This window comes from Felis catus, chromosome B3 (genome assembly GCF_018350175.1).
Source record: "Felis catus isolate Fca126 chromosome B3, F.catus_Fca126_mat1.0, whole genome shotgun sequence".
Classification (NCBI taxonomy): domain Eukaryota; kingdom Metazoa; phylum Chordata; class Mammalia; order Carnivora; family Felidae; genus Felis; species Felis catus.
This window is the reverse complement of record NC_058373.1, coordinates 112,275,780-112,298,995: the sequence shown is the minus strand read 5'-3', so window position 1 is coordinate 112,298,995 and position 23,216 is coordinate 112,275,780. Positions and strand designations below refer to the sequence as shown.

The 23,216-nt window shown below is 37.8% G+C and overlaps 1 protein-coding gene across 5 annotated transcripts; it reads right to left on the bottom strand.

The window, feature by feature from the left end:
- Positions 1–8,001: 8,001 nt before the first annotated feature.
- On the bottom strand, positions 8,002–23,179 carry CCDC196 (coiled-coil domain containing 196). Of its 5 annotated transcripts, XR_002743157.2 has the most exons (12): positions 23,101–23,179; positions 21,092–21,295; positions 20,841–20,993; positions 19,471–19,567; positions 18,732–18,782; positions 16,707–16,784; positions 16,417–16,500; positions 15,838–15,897; positions 15,312–15,453; positions 14,917–15,008; positions 8,391–8,449; positions 8,121–8,201 (listed from the first exon to the last, which is right to left on the bottom strand). XR_002743157.2 is itself a non-coding variant. In XM_023255777.2 (11 exons), exons 2-11 carry the CDS (start codon positions 21,139–21,141, stop codon positions 8,082–8,084), a joined length of 894 nt encoding a protein of 297 aa, XP_023111545.1. In that variant the 5' UTR covers positions 21,142–21,295; positions 23,101–23,179; the 3' UTR covers positions 8,002–8,081. The 5 variants fall into 5 exon arrangements, 4 of the variants coding, with proteins under 4 accessions (XP_023111545.1, XP_023111547.1, XP_023111548.1 ...); XM_023255777.2 differs by lacking the exon at positions 14,917–15,008 and having other exon boundaries at positions 8,002–8,201; XM_023255779.2 differs by lacking the exons at positions 14,917–15,008; positions 15,312–15,453 and having other exon boundaries at positions 8,002–8,201; positions 15,838–15,916.
- Positions 23,180–23,216: the final 37 nt, after the last annotated feature.

Here is a 23,216-nt window from a genome sequence, read left to right as displayed (position 1 = left end):
AGCCTATCCCCTCCTCCCATAATCCCTCCAATAGCACTCTGTGTGTTCTCCATATTTAAGAGTCTCTTGTTTTGTCCCCCTCCCTATTTTTATATTATTTTTGCTTCCCTTCCCTTGAGTTCATCTGTTCTTCGTCTTAAAATCCTCATATGAGTGAAGTCATAGGATATTTGTCTTTCTCTGACTAATTTCGCTTAGCATAATACTCTCTAGTTCCATCCATGTAGTTGCAAATGGCAAGATTTCTTTCTTTTTGATTGCCGAGTAATACTCCATTGTGTATGTGTGTGTGTGTATATACATATATTTGTGTGTATATATATATATATATATATATATATATATATATATATATATATACTACATCTTTATCCATTCATCCATCGATGGACATTTGGGCTCTTTCCATACTTTGGCTATTGTTGATAGTGCGGCTATAAACATGGGGGTGCATGTGCCCCTTCAAAACACCATACTTGTATCCCTTGGATAAATACCTACTTGTGCAATTGCTGGATCATAGAGTAGTTCTATTTTTAATTTTTTGAGGAACCTCCATACTGTTTTCCAGAGTGGCTGCACCAGTTTGCATTCCCACCAGTGGTGCAAAAGAGATCCTCTTTCTCCGCATCCTTGCCAACATCTATTGTTGCCTGAATTGTTAATGTTAGCCATCCTGACAGGTGTGAGGTGGTATCTCATTGTGGTTTTCATTTGTTTTTCCCTGATGATGAGTGATGTTGAGCATTTTTTCATGTGTCTTTCGTCCATCTAGATGTCTTCTTTGAAGAAGTGTCTATTCATTTCTTTTGCCCATTTCTTCACTGGATTATTTGTTTTTTGGGTGTTGAGTTTCATAAGTTCTTTATACATTTTGGATACTAACCCTTTATCTGATATGTCATTTGCAAATATCTTTTCCCATTCTGTCGGTTGCCTTTTAGTTTTGCTGATTGTTTCCTTCGTTATGCAGATACTTTTTATTTTGATGAGGTCCCAGTAGTTCATTTTTGCTTTTGTTTCCCTTGCCTCTGGAGATGTGTTGAGTAAGAAGTTGCTGCGGCCAAGATCAAAGAGGTTTTTGCCTGCTTTCTCTTCAAGGATTTTGATGGCTTCCTGTCTTACATTTAGGTCTTTCATCCATTTTGAGTTTATTTTTTTGTATGGTATAAGAAAGTTGTCCGGGTTCATTCTCCTGCATGTCACTATCCAGTTTTCCCAGCACCACTTGCTGAAGAGACTGTCTTTATTCCATAGGACATTCTTTCCTGCTTTGTCAAAGATTAGTTGGCCATATGTTTGTGGGTCCATTTCTGGGTTCTCTATTCTGTTCCATTGATCTGTCTGTTCCTGTGCCAGTACCATACTCTCTTAATGATTACAGCTTTGTAATACAGCTTGAAGTGTGGGATTATGATGCTTCCAGCTTTGGTTTTCTTTTTCAAGATTGCGCTGGCTATTCAAGGTCTTTTCTGGTTCCATACAAATTTTAGGATTGTTTGTTCTAGTTCTGTGGAGAATGATGGTGTTATTTGATAGGTATTACATTGAATATGTAGATTGCTTTGGGTAGTATTGACATTTTAACAATATTTGTTCTTCCTATCCAGGGCCACGGAATCTTTTTCCATTTTTTTGTGTCCTCTTCAGTTTCTTTCATAAGCTTTCTATAGTTTTCAGTGTATAGATTTTTCACCTCTTTGGTTAGATTTATTCCTAGGTATTTTATGGTTTTTGTTGCAATTGTAAATGAAATTGATTCCTTGATTTCTCTTTCTGTTGCTTCATTGTTGGTGTATAGGAATGCAACCAATTTCTGTGCATTGATTTTATATCCTGCAACTTTGCTGAATTCATGGATCAGTTCTAGCAGTTTTTTGGTGGAATCTTTTCGGTTTTCCATATAGAGTATCATGTCATCTGCAACGAGTGAAAGTTTGACCTCCTTGCTAATTTGGATGCCTTTTATTTCTTTGTATTGTGTGATTGCTGAGGCTACTTCCGATACGATGTCAAATAACAGTGGTGAGAGTGGACATTCCTGTCTTGTTCCTGACCTTAGGGGGAAAGCTCTCAATTTTTCCCCATTGAGGGTATTAGCCTTGGGTCTTTCATATATGGCTTTTATGATCTCAAGGTATGATCCTTCTGTCCCTACTTTCTTGAGGGTTTTTATCAAGAAAGGATGCTGTATTTTGTCAAATGCTTTCTCTGCATCTATTGAGAGGATCATATGGTTCTTGTCCTTTCTTTTATTGATGTGATGAATCATGTTAATTGTCTTGCGGATATTGAACCAGCCCTGCATCCCAGGTATAAATCCCACTTGGTCGTGGTGAATAATTTTTTTTAAATGTATTGTTGGATCCGTTTGGCTAATATATTGTTGAGGGTTTTCGCATCCATGTTCATCAGGGAAATTGGTCTATCTATAGTTCTCCTTTTTTAGTGGGGTTTTTGTCTGGTTTTGGAATCAAGGTAATGCTGGCTTCAGAGAAAGAGTTTGGAAGTTTTCCTTCCATTTCTATTTTTTGTAACAACTTCAAGAGAATAGGTGTTAACTCTTCCTTAAATGTTTGGTAGAATTCCCCTGGAAAGTCATCTGGCCCTGGACTCTTGTTTTTTTGGGAGATTTTTGACTACTAATTTGAGTTCTTTACTGGTTATGGGTCTGTTCAAATTTTGTATGTCTTCCTATTTCAGTTTTTGATAGTGTATATGTTTCTAGGAATTTGTCTATTTCTTCCATATTGCCCATTTTATTGGCGTATAATTGTTCATAATATTCTCTTATTATTGTTTGTATTTCTGCTGTGTTGGTTGTGATCTCTCCTCTTTCATTCTTGATTTTATTTATTTGGGTTCTTTCCTTTTTCCTTTTTGATCAAACTGGCTAGTGGTTTATCAATTTTGTTAATTCTTTCAAAGAACCAGCTTCTGGTTTCACTGATCTGTTCTTTTGTTTTTGTTCTTGTTTGTTTGTTTGTTTGGGGATGTTTTTTTGTTTGTTTGTTTGTTTGTTTTGATAGCATTGATTTCTACTCTAATCTTTATTATTTCCAGGCTTCTGCTGTTTTTGGGTTTTATTTGCTGTTCTTTTTCCAGCTTTCTTAGGTGTAAGATTATGTTGTGTATCTGAGACCTTTCTTCTTTCTTTAGGAAGGCCTGGATTGCTATATACTTCCCTCTTGTGATCGCCTTTGCTGCATCCCAGAGGTTTTGTGTTGTATTGTTACCATTTTCATTGGCTTCCATGTACTTTTCAATTTCCTCTTTAACTTCTTGGTTAGCCCATTCATTATTTGGTAAGATGTTCTTTAGTCTCCAGGTATTTGTTATCTTCCCACATTTTTTCTTGTGGTTGATTTCGAGTTTCGTAGCGTTGTGGTCTGAAAATATGCATGGTATGATCTCGATCTTTTTGTACATGTTGAGGGCTTTTTTGTGTCCCAGTATGTGATCTGTTCTAGAAACATTCCATGTGTGCTGGAGAAGAATGTGTATTCTGCTGCTTTAGGATGAAATGTTCTGAATATATCTGTTAAGTCCATCCGGTCCAGTGTGTCATTCAAAGCCATTGTTTCCTTGTTGGTTTTCTGTTTCGATGATCTATTCATTGTTGTAAGTGGGATGTGAAGTCCCCTACTCTTAAGGTATTATTATCAATGAGTTTCCTTATGTTTGTAATTAATTGATTTATATATTTGGTTGCTTTTACATTAGGCACATAAATGTTTACAATTGTTAAGTCTTCTTGGTGGAAAGACACTTTATGATATAATGCTATTTTTCTTCTCTTGATACAGTCTTTATTTTAAAGTCTAGATTGTCTGACATAAGTATGGCTACCCCAGCTTTCTTTTGTCGACCATTAGTATGACAAATGGTTCTCCATCCCCTTACTTTAAATCTGAAGGTGCCTTTAGGTCTAAAGTGGGTCTCTTGTAAACAGCATATAGATTGATCTTGTTCTTATCTATTCTGTTACCCTATGTCTTTTGATTGGAGCATTGAGTCCACTGATGTTTAGAGAGAGTACTGAAAAATATAAATTTATTGCCATTATGTTGCTTGTAGAATTAGAGTTTCTGGTGGTGTTCCCTGGCCCTTTCTAGTCTTTGTTGCTTTTGGCCTTTTTTCATTTTTTCTTCATTTTTTTCTACCCTCAGAGAGAGTCCGCCTTAAAATTTCTTGCAGGACTGGTTTAGTTGTCAGGAACACCTTTAGTTTTTGTTTGTCTGGGGAACTCTTTATCTCTCCTTCTATTTTGAATGACAGCCTTGCTAGATAAAGTATTCTTGGCTGCATATTTTTCCACTTCAGCACATTGAATATATCCTGCCACTCCCTTCTGGCCTGCAAAGTTTCTGTGCATAGGTCTGCTGCAAACCTGATCTGTCTTCCCTTGTAGGTTAAGGACTCTTTTTCCCTTGCTGCTTTCATGATTCTTTCCTTGTCTGAGTATTTTATGAATTTGACTATCATATGCTTTGTTGATGGTCAGTTTTTTGAATCTTATGGGAGTCCTCTGTGCTTCCTGGATTTTGATGTCTGTGTCTTTCCCCAGGTTAGGAAAGTTTTCTGCTATGATTTGCTCACATAACACTTCTACCTTTTTTTCTTTCTCTTCATCTTCTGGGACTCCTATGATTCTGATGTTCTTCCTTTCTAATGAGTCACTGATTTCTCTAATTCTTCAATCGTGCTCTTTTGGCTTAGTCTCCCTCTTTTTTTCTGCTTCATTATTCTTCACAAGTTTGTCCTCTATATTGCTGATTTGCTGCTCTGCCTTATCCATCCTTAGCATCTGCCATGGCATCCTTTCAACATTGCAGTTCAGTTGTAGCATTTCTTATTTCATGCTGACTAGCTTTTACTTCTTTTATCTCTGCAGAAAGGGATTCTAATCTATTGTCAACCCCAGCTAGTATTCTTATTATTGTGATTCTAAATTCTCATTCAGACATCTTGCTGGTATCTGTGTTGATTAAGTACCTGGCTGTCATTTCTTCCTCCTCTTTCTTTTGGGGTGAATCCCTTCATTTTGTCATCTTGAAGGAAGAAAAGGAATTAATACTGTAACAAAAATTAAAATTAAAAAATTAAAAACAACACACACACACACATACAAATCAAATAAATGATGCTAGATTGTAGGTGTGTTTTGGTCTTGTTGTTGAAAACCAAAAAAAAAAAAAAAGGCGAAAAAAGCAGGGGGAAGGAAAACATTTGAAAATTTGAAAAAAAATGAATACAATGAAATAGAATAAAATGAAATGATGGACAAAAGGAATGAAATCTTTCCATCTTGAAATCTTTTGCAACTATGTGGATGGAGCTAGACATATTATGCTAAGCGAAATTAGTCAGAGAAACACAAATATCATATGACTTCACTCATATGAGGACTTTAAGATACAAAACAGATGAACATATGGGAAGGAAAACATAAATAATATGAAAACAGGGAGGGGGACCTAACATAAGAGACTCTTAAATATGGAGAACAAACAGAGGGTTACCGGAAGGGTTGTGGGAGGGCGGATGGGCTAAATGGGTAAGGGGCATTAAGGAATCTACTCCTGAAATCATTGTTGCACTATATGGTAACTAACTTGGATGTAAATTAAAAAATAAATTAAATAAACAATTTTTTAAAACTGAAATTATGGAAGTAAAATAGAATTTGAAAAATTCACAAAAATGTAAAACATATAGTGGAAAAAAACAAATAAAAATATTTTTAATAAAAATTGAAAATAAAAATAAATTTTTTCTTTCTGTATTCAAGAAAAAGAAAAGAAACAAAAAAGAGAAAAAAAAGAAAATTGAACAGATGGAGCAGTGAACACACTGAAATATGATTGAAATTACTTCATTTTCCCATAGAAGTCAAACTATGAAGAGCTTTATAGTCCTTAAGCTAAGCAAGTGGATTTGTGTTCCTGAAGAGTGAGGTTGGCCCAGTTGGGCAGGGCTTAGTGTAACATCTCCATTCTCCACTAGATGGCGTTGCTAGCCTACTGGGGTGGAGTGTTGTGGTGCTCGTAGGTGCGTATGCGCATGCACAGGAACAGTGAAAATGGCATCACCCAGCTACCCAGTCTCTAGTATCGAACTCTGTGCTCTCCCCGACCAGCAATCGCGCACCCGTCCTTTGTCAGCTTCCATTCACTCCCTGCTTTTACGCTGTCTGTGACCAAGCCCCAGGTAGCACCTCCCTCCTGAGTTTTATCTCAGATGCAGCTGTGTTTCCCAACCCCTTACTTCTGAGGGACTGCAGCTTTGACCCGTTCTGCTCCTCTGTGGGAGGGTCTCACACAGCAATGACCTGGTGCCAGCTGCTCCCAGGAACATTCAAGGGACCATGCTGCTGCTGATGCTCAGAGACTGTGGCTGAGTGCTAGCCTACCCCAGAAAAAGTTCACACGATCATGTGGCAGCTGTGTTTCAGAGATTATGGAAAATCACACCACACAGCTGGCACCAGGCTTCACTCCCAATGACCTTGTTCCAGCACCCGTGAATGTGGTTTTTCTCCCGGGTCCACTGGGGCCTTTGGGGGAGCCACACAGCCTCTACCAGATGTCCTCCCAGCAGGGGAACCGCCTCTCCCTGTGTGGCCCAAAGACCCTCAACTTCACTCTGCTCCTGGGGATTCGCCCTTCTCACCAGGGCACCACCAGGTATTGAGCTGTGGCGTTTCAGACTCTACACTCCCCCTGTTTATAGAGTCTTAATGGAATTTAAACCCTCTCCTTTTTCCTTTCTCCCTTTTTAGTTCAGTCCCTGCAGCTGTTTCCACTTTTCCACTTTCTCTCCAGGTGTTTTTTTTTTGGTGTGGGGGGGTCCTTTTCCCGAACTCCCCCTCCACCCCTGTTCTCTCTCCATAAGCAAAAACAGCTCCCTGACCTCGGCAGCTTCTCTCTCCCCAAGTTCACCCCTGCGGGCTGCATACCTGTGGAATTGTGTGGTTCAGGTTGTGCAGATTGTTGTGTTAATCCTCAAATCAGTTTTCTACGTGTACAGGATGGTTTAGTGTTGATCTGGCTGTATTTCATGAATGTAAGACACAAAAAAACTTCCATGCTGTTCCACCATCTTGGCCCCTCTCCCTAGTGAATTGGTATTTTTAAAAGTTCCCAAGGAGATTCTAATACAATAGTTAAAATTAAGAATTGCTGGGATGGGAGAAGGGCACCAAACTCAGCCCTATGGACAAATGTTAATGGGCAAATAGACAAGGAGAGAAGAATCAACTTTATGCAAAGGCATGGAGATAATAGACCTCATGGCACATCAGGGGAATTGCAAATAGGTCTGTTGAGCTCAATATATGAAGAAAGGTAGATACAGTGAAAAAGGAGACTAGAGACATAGGCAGAAGGTAAATCATTATATGGTCTATGAAGGAGTTTGGACTTTATACTAAAGTCAATGGAAAACCAGTAGGAAAAAGACATGATCTCATTCCTCTTTTAGAAGAGACAGCTTCAGGTGCTGTGGAAGATAGAATAGAGGGACTAGAGAGGGGAAACCAATTAAGAGCCGTGCTAATCTAGGCAGGAAAGAGGGCCTGAACTAAAATAGTTAGGTAGAAGATAGGAAGGTAGGAGATATTAAAGGAAAAGATAACGAGGAGGCAGAATGGAGGCAGATAACTAGGAGGCAAACTAGGACAGTTGGACATAATAGACGAGAGAGTAAAAAAACTGTAAGGCTTATAATTTTCCTTATTTTGTATGTACTTTTGCTCATATGTTAGTGATGGATCTGTGCAGAATGAAACATTTCAGAGGTGGAGAGGAACAGCCTTTCATGGACTTGTTAACAACATACAATGTGGTTTGAACCTAGTCATTTCAAAATCAAAAGCTATCAAAATAATCAGGGACTATTTTACAATCCCTAAATGACTAAATTCCTGACATGCTTAAGGTCAAACATCTAACTAGCATTTCCACCCAATTTAGTGGGGACAGAATAAACTGCACTAAAACAAAGGTTTGAGAGATTTTAATTAACACAAATGGCTGTGCCTCGTCTTTAAATCTGTCCAAAGCAAACGGAGTGAAAGCCTTCTAATCCTTCAGAGCTTCATCTGGCAGTGACCTCAGAAAAAAGATCCTCCCTCCTACATCATCAAACTGATTTCCTTCAGCTCTTTGTTGTTCTGTGTAGGTTTTTGATCCCAGAATTCTCTACAACATAGAAGGGTGGGGTGGGGGGAATCCAAAAAACAATTAAAACATCAAGTGCCCTGGCACCCACTTTACAAATCTCCTAAAAATATTAAATTAGAATGTACTTTAACAAATAAATTCTAAAAATCTACACCCACTATCTATGCAAGCCTTTAAAATAATTTTGAAAATGAAACTAGTTCTTACCACATTAGATTCGTTTTTGCTGGTAGTTAATCTGCTGGTAGTTGTAGTGTTCACAGTACCTGGTGGGAAACATTAGGAAAATGGGAGCTTTCTTTGAGGAAAAAAACCCAACAAAACAAAACCTGGTTTTATTTTGAGTTGTAAGGCTACTAACATTCATCACACATCACATATCATTGCATCACTGTAGAATGACTCTGGCATTAGCATTAATGTGGATTTTGTAATTGTGTTAGAAAACAACTTCAAACAGTATTTTTAGAGTTCAAGTGGCAAACCCTTCTCTGCTGAGGGCCCATGTCCCACGGAGGGAAGAAAATCATTTGAGGATTATATGCAAGTAGAAATAATTTTGAGAGCCTACAAAGCATATGTTTAATATAACTTTTACATGAAGAAATGGGATGATATATTTTATATATATGTGTGTATATATATATATATATATATATATATATATATATATATATTTCAGATAACCCAGATACATATTCCATAAAAATGGCAAACCGTGGACAGTAGAGAACAACAAAAAAGATAAAGGTGGGTGAGGGGACAAAAAAAGGAGGCAGACAGAATGACAGGCATAGGCTGAGATGAAGAAGAAGAGAGCCAATAAAAAGCGGGGGGGGGGGAAGAATTGTGGGGCGTTTAAGTAGGCTCTGTAGTGAGTCTGTCCTAGGTTAGGGTTGCCAGGATACCCAGTTAAGTTTGGATTTCAATAAACACTAAATATTTTTAGTATAAGCACGTTCCATGAAATATTTGGAACATGCTTATACTAAAACATTAATTATTTATCTGCAATTCAAACTTAACTGAACATCCTCTATTTGCTAAATATGACAACCCTATCCTAATAATCTTGCTGAGTTTCCTAAGTGTGTGATATTACAAAGTTTGGAAGCTATTGTCACTCACTGAAATAATCATAATATTAATAAAGGTACAGTTTATTTTTTTCAACCTTCAAAATTTATTTTTAGGAAGGAAGAATTTTATTCTCCCCTGGACTTCTGTGGGGTTTTATAGGAAGTGAAAAAATGACTTAGATTCAAAATTAACTTCATAACCTACTATAGGTAGTAGTAGTAACTATAGTAACTACTATGTAGTACTACTATAACAGAAACCTAACTTTGACATTCAAAGTTCGAGTTGGGTTGCCTGGGTGGCTCAGTAAGTTAAATGTCTGACCCTTGATTTTGGCTCAGGTCATGATCCCAGGGTCATAGGATTGAGCCCTGAGTTGGGCTCATGCTGAGCATGTAGCCTACTTAAGGTTCTCTCTCTCACTCTACCTCTGCCCCTCTCCCCCACTTGCGTGAGTCCTCTCTATAAAACAAAACAAAACAAAATAAAATAAAGTAAAATAACAAAATCCACAAAAGGTTCAAGTTGCCTCAAAGCTTTAAAAAACCCATATTTAGGGGTGCCTGGTTGGGTCAGTTGGTTAAGCTTCCTTCCGACTTTTGAGGTTGGCTCAGTCAATATCTCATGGCTCCTGAGTTCGAGCCCAATGTCAGGTTCTGCACTCACAGCATGGAGCCTGCTTGGAATTCTCTCTATATCCCTCTCTCTCTGCCTCTACCTTGCTTGCTCTCTCTCTCTTTCTTAAAATAAACAAACCTAAAAACATATTTATCAAGGACCCAGATTTGAGCTGTGGGTTTCTGACTCTGTTTTCCAGCATTTTAGCTTAACATTATTTGGCAGCACTTACTGGAGTATATGTCAGCCATCAGGAAGAGTAATACTAAAGTGAAGTAAAGGTTAAAGCCAGGAAGAATGACTTGCTTTAAGAACAGAGAGAGTTATAGAATAAATAAGGTCTCAAGAGTATTCATTTCCCACCTCACTGGGCTTTCATCTGAATTTATAAGTGTAGCAAAATATTCACATCCAACCTTCAGCCTCTTCTCAAAAGAACTCAAGGAAATGCCAAGAGTATGAGTTCAGTGGGGAGAGGAGGTGGAGGGGAGGAGAGAAAAGAAGTCTGTCAGAATCAAATGTCTTATCGTCAGTTATATTATTGCCGAAGATAAACTTCCTCTTTAAACTACCAGCAGGCATGATGGAAAAGTCAGCTGAATTGAAAGATTATTTCATGCCTGTGCTCTCTAAGATACATGGCTGCCAAAGACCACGCACTGTTCTCTTGACTCTACAGAGGCTGGGGAAGGACTGTTCCATAGCCTGGGTCAAATTGTAATTTTACACTGGTGGGAAAGCAAATCCCTTTACATGTGACCCATGTCCATAAGGACTTCACTCGGTCTAAAATGTTTTTCTCTTCTATAAGCCTAGGCAAGGCAGAATGCCAAACAGATTAGATTGACAAAGGTAATGCTATATATAACCAGGGCCTCAAGAGGGTTTGCAAGTATGGATTGCGTAAAGTACAACAAACTAATATTAACACAGGATTGTATCTTGCCAACCAAATAGATCACACCACTGCAACACAGCCAACCAGCACACAGGACAGTTTATGTGGGAGGAGGGATTCTTGGCCAAGAGTAGTGGGAGAAACCTTTTTTCTATTTGGAAATGCCTAGAACAGAAGGGCCTATACCCTGATTTGCTGGGAGGTGTGTCCAAAATGACACTTCATCCTTTAAGACAGGTTTGTGAAATTCAATTCTTTTGAAACTAGAGGAAAATGAACTGTATCTAGGAACAGTATTAAGGACTTAAACTTCAAAAAATCAACACCGTGTACAATTGCCCAACTCATTTTATAATTCAGTGTCCCAATTACCTGGCTTTTCTGTGGTGGAAAGAAACAGTATTAGATAGGGATTGTGGAGGAAGTGGACAGTGGATGTATTTGGAATGGAGGGAACTCTAGTTCAAGGCATAGAATAATAGGTAAGGATTGCACAGCAGAATATGGAGTTTATTAAGGTCTAATCAAGGCTGCCAGTAATACACCTCAGTGAAGAGCATGGAAGAAAACATCAATAGTTTTTTTTTTTCATTTGATATATAAATGTAACACATTTTGTCCTAAGAGTAATAGAAGGCCAATCTCTCTGACGATATTTCAGGTTTCCTGAATTACCACTATTTGTGGACTAGAAGCCTGGATGTGATTGGTGCCACCTACTGGGTTAAATGAAGAATTACAAACTGTGAACCTATTTTGAACTGTTTCCTTTACTACTAAACAAATTACCCTTAGGGAGTATGAGTCTTCATTGGGACGATTACATATTAAAAAGTTGATAAGTTCAGATTTAAATCATACCTTTTAGATGTGGAAGGGTCATGAGATATCATATGCTTTAACACTGGCATTTTCTGCACATTTTAGGAGATGAACTTTGGAGATGGAGTCAGAAGCCTGGCTTTTCTGAACTAGTTTTTTGTCCTATGATACCTACCCTAGAGAGTTATTATGAGCATTACCCAAAACCACATGTTTTCAATATGCTCTATAATATGTTTTGACTGTCTTAGGCAAAGAAAAAACTGAAACTAAATGACTTGCCTGGGTTATTTAACTGTTTAGCCTCAGAATAAGGCCTGTGGCTCATATATCTGACTGTAAAACCAGAGCTTTTCTATTAAAGTACTGTTTCCAGAAATTTGATGGTGGGATGATTTTGAGTGGCAACTGAAATAAATTTAGGAGGTGCTAGAACACAGCATTAAATACTATATAAATCACAGTGAAAAAATTACTCCCTTTTCAGTTCTTCAAACTCGATTGCATCAAGGAGAAATTTTAGGTTTGGTGCAGGTTTGCTTTAAAACTCCCTACACCATGCTAATCTCACTTCCTAATAAAGATAAAACGGACCTCAGGCTTTAGCATCTGGTTAGAACATTAAAATCTTGTTTTCAGTATACTTATTAAGTTTACTTTCTATTATGGAAAACTATTATTGGTTTTCCACTTAAAATAGGAATTTTGGGGCGCTTAGATGGTTCAGTAGGTTGAGTCTCGGACTCTTGATTTACAGCTCAGGTCATAAACTTGTGGCTTGTAGTTTCGGTGTAGGGCCAGGTTCCGTGCTGGCAGCGAAGAGTCTGCTTGGGATTCTTTCTCTGTCACTCCCCTTTCCCCTCTCCCTTCCCTGCCTCCTCCACTCTATGCATGCGTGCACTCTCTTAAATAAATAAACTTAAAAAATAATAAAACAGTAATATTAACTTTATTTTCCAGGAATGCATTAGGAAATTAAGGAAGTCAATCTAAACAGAACATACTGAATAAAAAATAGACTAAGGGAATTTGGGAAACACTGAGCATGACTAAACCGTATCACATCACTGTTGATAATGTTATCTTAACATAATTACTTTAAAAATCCCTCTATGAAGAAAACTAATGCTTCTTTTGTTCTTTTTTCAATAATCAAACAAATAAGTCAACATAAACAAAATCTAGGACTCAGATTTCAGATCCCCTTAGGCTCAAATAAACCCAAAGATTTTGTGTTATGTGGGTGTTAGAAAATGAAACTGGCCTATAGTCAGTGTTCAGTGAATGCACAATCAGTAAGACAGAGCAGTAATGGGTCACACATGCCTGTAGCTACTTTCATTTGTGGTAACTGGAAATTTAGTGCCCTATCACTTAATTCTCCAGAAGCATAAAGAGGAGATAAGAGAAAAAAAGGTACGATCTGTGGGCTGCCCTAGTCCAAAGTTCAAAGATTCAACGTTCTGCAAGGAAGGAAAAAAAAAAAAATCTCCATAGAGTGATTGAATCAAATGGAACCCTTCACTATTTACTAATCTTGACTTGATTTGAATCTGGAGCTAAAAGATTTTAAACTCCTTACTCTAAGATCCTTTGAAATGACCTTCAGCTAATTTTAAAGTAAAACAAGAATCTGTCCTTCTCATACCCTCTTCTCCTCCATCTTTTAAATTTATACCTTGATGACTTTATATTGCTTCTGATTGTATTCTAGGTTCTTATTGGAGAAGAAAATCTCAAGCTTTCTGTTTCCAATTCTTATCAAGCAATAGTTAAAAGAAAAAATATAAGTAGAACATGGGTTAAAGGATGGGTAGTAGATCCAGCCATCTAGATTTTGTAAATTTTATCTATGGGCCAAGTCAGACTAATAGTGTGCTGTGCACATGGACCAAATCATCTTGAACTGACCCATTGCTTTTTAAAAATTTCAGATTGATAATTTTTTTATTATATTGTGCCAACAAAGATAAGAAACAGGCTAGGAAATTTAGATTCTGAATTCACCTTAGAAATATTGTTGAGGACATTAGCTACTATAACATATGTAGAGTATCCCATCTCCATGGAAGAGAAATTTCTCTCTGGTCTCAGTACTAGTAAAATCTATATTTCTCCTGAGCAATTGGTTTATTATTATTTTGTGGACAATGTAAACCCATGTTTCTTTTTCTGGGAAATCCAGAACCAAGTTTGAAGCCTGCTTCTACCAACTATATATAATACTTTCATCATGTATTTTCATGTATTTACCTGGCTTCAACTTATTTTCTCTTTGATTTGATTTAGTCATATATTTATTTAATCTTATATGCTCTGTGTGATTTTATCAGCTGTTCAAGCCCTTAATAGAATAAGATTGAGAAGAAATTAGAGATATACATACTGATACCAATACTAATAAAACATTGTCATCCCCTAACCATGATTTCTCACTGCATGTGTCTTTTTAAAAATAGAATTCAGATTCCACACAGGAGCATCTGTACTAAGTATTTTCCCATTCTTAAGTAGACTGGTATATTCATGGGGGGTAATTTTATTATCTTGTTTCACAATTACATATATTCCGTACATTCTTTTGTATATATTACATGTTATACGTAATTAATTAAAAATATATAATTTAAATTATAAAAATAATTTAAATTAAAAAATAGAGTTCAGATTCATAGATCCCTGAAAATTTAAGAACCTTTTCTCCTGTCCCTCAAAAGCTATTCTTTTATTTTTATTAAAAAAATTTTTTGGGGGCGCCTGGGTGGCGCAGTCGGTTAAGCGTCCGACTTCAGCCAGGTCACGATCTCGTGGTCCGTGGGTTCGAGCCCCGCGTCAGGCTCTGGGCTGATGGCTCAGAGCCTGGAGCCTGTTTCCGATTCTGTGTCTCCCTCTCTCTCTGCCCCTCCCTCGTTCATGCTCTGTCTCTCTCTGTCCCAAAAATAAATAAACGTTGAAAAAAAAATTAAAAAAAAATTTTTTTTAAGTGTATTCCCTCTTGAGAGAGAGAGACAGAACACGAGCAGGGGAGGGGTAGAGAGATTGAAAGGGAGACACAGAATCTGAAGCAGGCTCCAGGCTCTGAGCTGTCAGGACAGACCCCAACACAGGGCTCGAACTCACAAACCATGAGGTCATGATTGGAGCCGAAGTTGGACACTTAATTGACTGAGCCACCCAGCCACCCCTGTTCTTTTCTTTTTCTTTTTTTTTTTTATGGTAAAATATACTGTTTTCTCTAATGATGCCATAAATTCTTTGGGAGGGGGGAGGAAACACTGAAAATCTCAGAGAAAAATCTGGATTGGCAAAACTCACACCCATTGTCAGATGGCTATCTCTTTGGCCTTCTGTTCTGAAATAGCAGAGTCTATTCCAACAAGATTCATGAGATCAAACCACAATAATTCCTAGGAAAATGGAGGAAGTGGGGAGGAAACTAATTTTATCAGGTGTCAACTGTGTATCAACTACATATACTAAGTACATAATACGTAATTTAGTCTTTACGAAAGAAAATTCATTTTCTCCAGAGGAATCCTTACTTTACCAGAGCTTCTGAGAAATAATAATGATAGTTATAAAACTTATTATGTCACTACTAACATTTAATTTACTGTGTGCCAGGCATTGTGGTAATCACTTTTCAAGGAATGGAATTTTCAATGTAAACTAAAATAAAACCTCCACATGTATACCGATACTTTACCTACCTCGAGACCCAGGAAGATTAAAATATGCTTGCTTTGGCTCCAAATTCTGCTGTAAGTTCAGTGACAATTTCAGGTCATTGGCCTTCTGGTAGTTCTTCAAGGCTTCAATTCTCAACTCAATCATTTTGCCATTAAAGCCATTCTACAGGAGAACATTTTTCAGAGCTACACATATAGTATTGGCTTCTCTAAACCACCTGTTACTTGAAACCTTTTTACTCAGAAGTTTAAAATGATCCCATCATGCTCAGTCTTTAAAGTTGGGCAGAAAGTATTTGTGATTCCCCCCACCCCCACTTCAAATAGAACAAAATCAAGACTAAAGGAAAAAAAATGTATTTATCTTAAGTTATTCAAGGTGAAGCTGGAGATAGGTTTCCACAGCAATCTCGCCATGGAACATTTCTTTTAGCAGGATAATTGGTAATCCAGAGGAGGGCATGGGGATTACTATTATGAAACTAAAAGACGTTGTATTATTTGAGTGAAACTGTATCCCATGTCCAACCTTGGAAGATCTTAGTACCTGAAGGATGTTGGCTTGTTCCTGATACCTGACCCATTCCATTTTCCTCTGTGGCTTTCCCTGGTGGAAGAAAGAGCTTCTGGGTGACAAAATAAATTGAGATCAGAAATCAGCGTTCTCAAAATGCTGCAAAGACTTCATAGCCAAAGTATGCTGTCATAGATTCACTAATAAATTGGTTTCAACTGCACAGTCCTTCTAGTAGCCCTCATCGGTACAATCCATGCTCTAAAAGCTAAAAGCTAAATGAATAGAATCAATTTTTATGAATAAATTTGTTGTGAGAAGATTAGATACAAGCATAATATCCCTAAATAAATGTTCAAAAACAAATTAGCTATTATTTTGACATCACATAGTTATTGTGGAGTTACATTGTTGGTATAGTTTCTCCCACTTTGCCCTCGTTAACGTTATTTCCCCTAAACTTGCAATGCCACTCTGATTCAAATATAATATCCCAAAGGAACCACATCTCCTATAAAACTTGTATCAGTTTCAGGAGCATACTTATACATTATTAAAAATCTCCATTCTATCACCTCTAAAAGCCCCTACCATTCAGAAAGATCACACTACCTTCTTTTTCTCTTTCACTTTCTCTGCACATGATGTCTCCAGTTCATTCTTGGTCTTCCTAGGTGAGGAGGGGGTTTTGGGAACCTGGGATAAAAGAAGAGAGCTAAAGGAAGAGAAGGTCCCGGGAAAGAAGTACAATGTCTCAGCCAACAGTAAATCCAACACACATATGCTCAAGGCCCAGATCCCGCCTATTTGCCTGCCCAAACTAGCCCTGATTGTCAACAGGCTGTTTCCAGCAGTGTGACATCAACAACCCTGGAATTCTAAGTAACATGTAGTCCACTTGCCTTCCCATCCTGCAAGTCTGCTTTGTTTTTTATCTGCGGTGCTTTTTGTTGATCACCAAGTTCTTCTGTGTCGAATGTCTGTAGAGAGACGTTTCGGCAAAGCTTTAAATTAGTGGGAATTAGTGAGGGAAGTGGAAAACCAATATAAGTCAAGGTTTTTTGGTTTCTGCCAGTCAGGAAACTGTCAGGGTTCGACCAGAAAAGTGTACTACCAAATGGGGTTCAGAATGGAACAAGTCCTTCTATTTGGTCTCTTTAGTGTAACTTATAACAATAAAACCTATTAACTGTACCCTTATTATAAGCCGTCAGTACTGTAAGCTGCTTGCACATTTCTTTACTTATTTACAATATGCTACTACATTACAAACATTCTCATTTAAGCCTCACAGGACTATTTTTACTTCCATCTTTTCCAACGAGGAAAAGATATTTGAAGAGGCTAAGTCATTTGTTTAGGGTCACACAGCTACAAAAGTACAGAGCTGGAATTTGAAGCAGATCTTGTGAACCCTGAAGCTTATGTTCTTAACCCCTGACCATACTGTTTTTCTCGCTCCACTTTCTGCTGTCTAAAACTATGGGTAGGGAAAGCCAATCACAAGCTAACATACAGGGACATCCCTTTTAAAATCTTTTGGGAGCTTTGAAGAAGCTGGATTTTCATAGACGAATTGTGCTGGCATAGTTCTTATCACAAGGACTCAAAAACAGAAGAACTAAAACTGACAATTCACAGAACTGATTTGTAGCTACCTCTGAGAAGTAGGAGCAGATCTCAGGTCAAGATGCAAGACTTGATGGTATCCTGATTATTTGTGGAAAGTTAATATGAAAAAAGCAGTCAGAGATCACACTACACACTGTTTATATCACAAGACACAATCTATTCTTCTAGTCTTCTAGTCTGTGAAAAAGCACTCAAATCCCAACGACTTAGACTACAAAGGAATATCCACTCCCACCTGGTTTCCCAGAAAAAGGCCCTACTATTATATATTAGGCAATGCTGTGATTGTTGCAAAATCATAGGAGAATTAGAATTGGGTATTTATTCATTCATTCATCCAACTTACATTTATTGTCTACTATGTTCTAAGCATTGTGCTACATGCTAAGGATTCAGAGATGAACAAAGCAATCAAGAAACTGGAGGAGCTTGTATTCCAGAGGGGGTCAGGGAGATAAGAAACAAGTATAATCATAATTAATAATAATAATAAAATAAAAATAAGTTTAATTATAAAAAGTGCTATGGAGGACATGAATAGAGTTATATAATAGAAAGTGAGGAAGGGTGCCCTATTTTATTTATTTCTTAAAAAAAATTTTTTTAATGTTTATGTATTTTTGAGAGAGAGAGAGAGAGAGAGAGAGAGAGAGAGAGAGAGAGAGAAGGAGGAAGGGCCAGAGAGAGAGGGACACACAGAATCTGAAGCAGGCTCCAGGCTTCAAGCTGTCAGCACAGAGCCCGACGCAGGGCTGGAACTCAGGGACCACGAGATCATGACCTGAGCCAAAGTCGGACCCCCAACCGACCAAGCCACCCAGGTGCCCCGGGGTGCCCTATTTTAGATAGAGTGAACAAGGAGGACCTCCCTGAGGAGGTGACATTTAAGCAGAGACCTGAAGCATGAATATGAGCCAACCAAAAGAAATAGTATTATAGGCCAGGGTAAAGCAAAAGCCTTGAGATAGGAAGAGTCTGGGCATGTTTGAGAATCCATAAGGAGGCCCGTGTGGGTTGCATAGAAAGTAAGGGGAAGACTTCTATGAGAAGAGAGAGGCAGGCAACAGCCACATTATGCCACAATAAGGAGCAGCTATAAATGGTTTCCATAAGAATAACGACGTGGTTTGATTATTTCAAAAATATCACTCTGGCTGCTGTGCGAAGGATGGATTGGAAGGAGGCAAGGATGAAAGCCGGGACGTGACAAAATGAGAATGGGGACCAGAGGAGAGGGAAGTTCTTTGCATTAGGGTCTGTAAGACAATTCTATCAAGAGATCCTTAGAGGCACACCTTGTTCCATAGCATCTCCATTTCCTTCCGAAGCATCTTGTTTTTCCTTTCCTGTTGGGGGTGGGGAGGAAACCAAACAAACAGAAACGTGTTTGTCCAGTCATTAAAGTGAAATTGGAAGAAATTATAAATAATGAGGGGAAAGGGATGGGGACACAGGTATAAAACAAACCATAAAGGAAGGCAATAAATAGACCTAGCTCAAAATCCAGGAACATGAGAGATGAGTTTGATGATGATGATAATAAAAAAATAATAATGATTTTTAATAATAACTATAATTATGGTAATCATAGTATGATATCAACAGAAATGTGTTCCTCACACAACACTTAAGATGTTCTGATCATACAGAAGTTTCTCTGGGGCTTAGACCACTAATTTATAATTTTTAAGATCCTTTACCTTGTTGGTTTTTTAAACTCTTATGAGTCTCCTGAAGCAAACTATTTCTTTTATTTTACTTTGGTATTTTCTATTCTTTCTGAAATGTGAAGGGTTAATATGCTTGTATTACTAACCCCTAAATGAAAAGTTTTTAAGAGTCAAAAAGAAATAGAATTTTTGCTACCAAGTCTTGAATTTGCCCAACATCTGACCCCTTTCTAGATGAAGGAGATAGGAGTATTGGAGCCTCAGATGCTAGAGATGAACTGTCTTTCCTTCCACATCTGATGGTAGTAATTGAGTTGAGCCCTGTTCAGGAGGCAATTCCCTGAAATGCCCACCAACCTCTTACCAGATTCTGCTTCATCTCCTCTGCTTCCTTAATGAGCTCCATGACTGAGGATTCTTCACTCCCCTTTCCTGCCATGATCTGCCTCATGATCTGTAGACTAGCATGAAAAGATGTCACAAAACATAATACTTCCTAAAGGGTAGTATTAATACTCTGCAAGCAGTCAGAAAGCATTCTGTCAAGGGAGAGAGATGGGTGCCGAAGTCATAGGAATTACAGGTTCCTTCTGGACATAGTAGCTCTCTATAGGATGATTTTATTCCCAATCGACATTTGCCTCAGCTATGTGCTCTAAAATGAATTCTGTGTTCAACAATGCTCAAAACTTAGGCCTCCAACAGCCAGTGAGACTCTTCTTTACTCCTTCAGAAAAATATTTTGGTGTATGGCTTTTGGTGTAGAAAGGGTGTTTTGCCCCATGTGAAGAAGGAGTTCATAGAATCTGTTGTCTTCAGCATAAATCCAAGAATTATGTCCTACCCCATCTCTGTTGGTATTGCTTCTCCATGTGAAAGACATTTGAGTTAGTTGGGGAAACCACTTATATCCTTATGGTAGCTCTCAGAGAATCCAAGCCATCAAGAAGTTTCTAACAAAATCTGAATCAATACCAAGTGAGTCAAAGACTCTCTATTCTTTAAAAACATTAATTTATGCTTATGTTTATGGTACTTTTTCCTCCTTAATTATAAGCAGCGAAGCAAGCCTTTGTGTTCTCTTGCCCTGAGAGACGTTTATTTCTGTATTGTAAGCAGCTGGTGCTTGATCACAACTTTCTGCCTGGCTTTTGCTCTCCAAAAGTCGGGGCTCCCTGAGATGCTTATTGTAAGGGTAGAGAATGAAGGTAGATCCATTAAGGTGAGATTCTTTGAGACTGGAAAGGAAACAAAGTTGGTGGGTCCCAAGAACAGTGAGTGCTCTAGTTAAGAGTTGAGACCTTATCTGCCTAGCATATTAAAGAGGCCAGACCTCCAGAAGACTCCTAGGCCCAGAAAATTTTTCTATTTCACTGCTTTGCATGGGAAGAGCAGAGTCATCTACCCTAAAGTGATTCCACAAACATGTATAAGGAGCTATCAGTGTAACCATGATAGACTGACGATACTAAAGGCTCTTCTCTGTTTCTCGGGTGGGCATCCTAGGGAAGAAGGGTGATAACTGTAGCTCCTTGAGATGAGGGCTGAGTCATATGTAATTTTACTAAAAGTAAATAAAAGATTACTTGCCACTGATTTGTGGCTACAAATTCTTTATCTATTATAGCTAAATGTCTAAACCTTTTTAAAAATGTAAATAATCATTGTTAATCCTATGGATTAAAGTTCTCCAGCTTTTTCCCCTCTAAGAAATCCTGAGTAGGGAGCCCTTACCTTCTCTGTTTTTCTTCCAAGTTAGACATCAACTTCTGGAATAAGAGATTGTTCTTATCTTCAAGAGGTTTTAGGATCTCTAGCAGTTCCTGCTTCCTTAGCTTTAAGTCCTCATTCAATTCCTTCAAGTAGTTGTCATCTATTTTGGAACATCTGTGGGAAGAATAATATCTGTCTTTAGCCTAGGTTAATAATAGAGACTCTCCTTTCCCTTCTGGATAGTTACCACTTGGCACCTGTTCAAGGCTCACCTTACTTTTGAGGGCAAGTAAGATCCTGAAGGGTTTGAACCACTTGTCATCTTGAAGGGAAATTTCTACTCTAAGAATAGAGATGTCTTCTCGAAAATACGTGCCTTCTTGTTCCATTCAGTTAGGTCATCGTTTTTCTGCTGCTGTTCTTGAAATGTCTGTTGCATTGGACTGGTTTTAGCTGCAGCTTGAGTCACAATGGCCCTGAGACCACAGAATCAACAGGTCTTTTAAGTAACTCCAACATCAGAGACAGCTTGTTGACTGAAAATACTGTTAGATACATCTGATCAATTCTTTCCTTAGGTTTAACCAATGCCCAAAGTTTTATCCTGAAGTCTTTGATTGAATAGGGCAGAGAATCAGAACACATCTATATTATGGAATTCCTAGAAAACAGTGGCTGGTCAAAAATAACTCACTAACACCACCTTCCATGCCAGGTAACCTCCATTAAATGTCTACTACATACTGTCCAGATTCTGTGAGTAAGGAAAATATAAATACAGAGCATCTACCTTCTGAGGGTCTTAGGAGAAGAGAAAAACCTCTAAGAGACATTTTTGAAAAATAAAGGCCAAACTGGCAAATATAAGCTATGGATATAATAGTGAGAAATATATGAGCTAACTATCATTATTTTCCTATCTTCAAAACTTGATATACTACAGGGCAAGAGAGAATAATACTGGACACATAGCAAGAGACATAATTTGTGAAAAATCCATACTATCGGTATGTCCTTCCACAGCCAGGCTTTTTCCTGAGAGACTGCAAATTTACACTTACTTCCAGATTCTGATTCGGCCTCCATTTTTCTTCCCTTGCTAGAACCACATTTCTCCTAGACTAAGATTTTCTGTCTTCATCTATGTAACTTAGTGAGCAGAAAATAACCCAAAGAGTCGCACATTTGTTTCTTCAAGCCCTTTATTTTTTTTTATTTTTTATTTTTTTCTTCAAGCCCTTTAAACACAGCTTTAGGGCAATATTTTTAGTGATGTTCTCAAATATGAATTAAGTCATGTCAGTTTCAAGTATTGACTGAGCATTTCTTGGCATCTTCTATGGGCATCCTCCAGAGCAACTTAACCTCTTTGTGTTTTGGGAAACCTTAAAGTCAGAATATTGTAGTGGAAATAACACAAGATTTAGTTTGTCGATCTTCGTTTGAATCTTGGCTTCACTGTGAGAATTGAGCTGACTGTGAGCAAGTTACCAAATTCTCTGAGCCTCAGGTCCCATTTTTGTAAAAATGAGAATGGCAAAAGGTTTGAGTGAGAATTAAATATAATATTATATGAAGTTCCTGGCTCATATCAGGTGTTTACTTTTTCATGTGTTTTTGGTTGTTATGGGTTTGGGGATTGTTTAATGCCCTAAGCAATACAAAATACGAAAAAGGCTGATTTATATGAGGCTGATGAAACTTAAACTTCAGAGCCCTTTATCTTTACAAACTTCTCTCGAAGGCTCCATACCTCATTTTATATCCATAATTTTGTATTCTTTTTTTAGAAAGAGGGAAATCTCCAAATTATGTATACTTCAGGGTCCCAAAAAACCTGGATCTGCCCCTGGTTGGATCTGATAAATATTTCCTATCAGGATCTTCTACAGCAAACCTTCTTAGGCAGTCTCTACAAATACATTTTCTAAAGCAAATATGTGCCACTTGTACGTTTTGTATGATAGCTAGTATAATATGACATTAAATTAGAACAGTCATATCAGATGAAGCACAATGTAATTCACACTGGTTGTCTTAAGAGTTCCCATGAAAAGTTTGGATTTAATGAGGGTGAACAAACTAGCTAAAAGAAGGAACTAAGTGGACTTATTACCAATAGTTTTTTTAGACTGTAGATGTAGGTGGTATCAAATAGTAGAGAACAATAATGGCATTGATACTAAAGCAGAGCCTCTTTAAATTTCATGTCTTAATGTTTGGTTGGCAGAATAATGTTAGAATTTTAAAACACTTAATGGACAGGCAGCATCCAACTCACCTTCCTTTGTGTCCTTGCCTGCAAATGATTGAACAGGGAAGAACATTTGCTATTCTGACATCAGAATATGTTCTTTTCAGTGGCCAATCAGCACCTTTTATTCCCTAACATTCCGA

Bases quoted from the DNA above. Each gene is read 5' to 3' on its own strand.
- CCDC196 (XM_023255777.2), bottom strand. From the start codon at position 21,141: ATGACAAGTGGTTCAAACCCTTCAGGATCTTACTTGCCCTCAAAAGTA. The intron at 19,568-20,840 runs GTAAGGGCTCCC...TTTTCATGCTAG, and splicing joins TTGGAAGAAAAACAGAGAAG to TCTACAGATCATGAGGCAGA. The intron at 16,501-16,706 runs GCAAGTGGACTA...CTTTTATCCCAG, and splicing joins CAGACTTGCAGGATGGGAAG to GTTCCCAAAACCCCCTCCTC.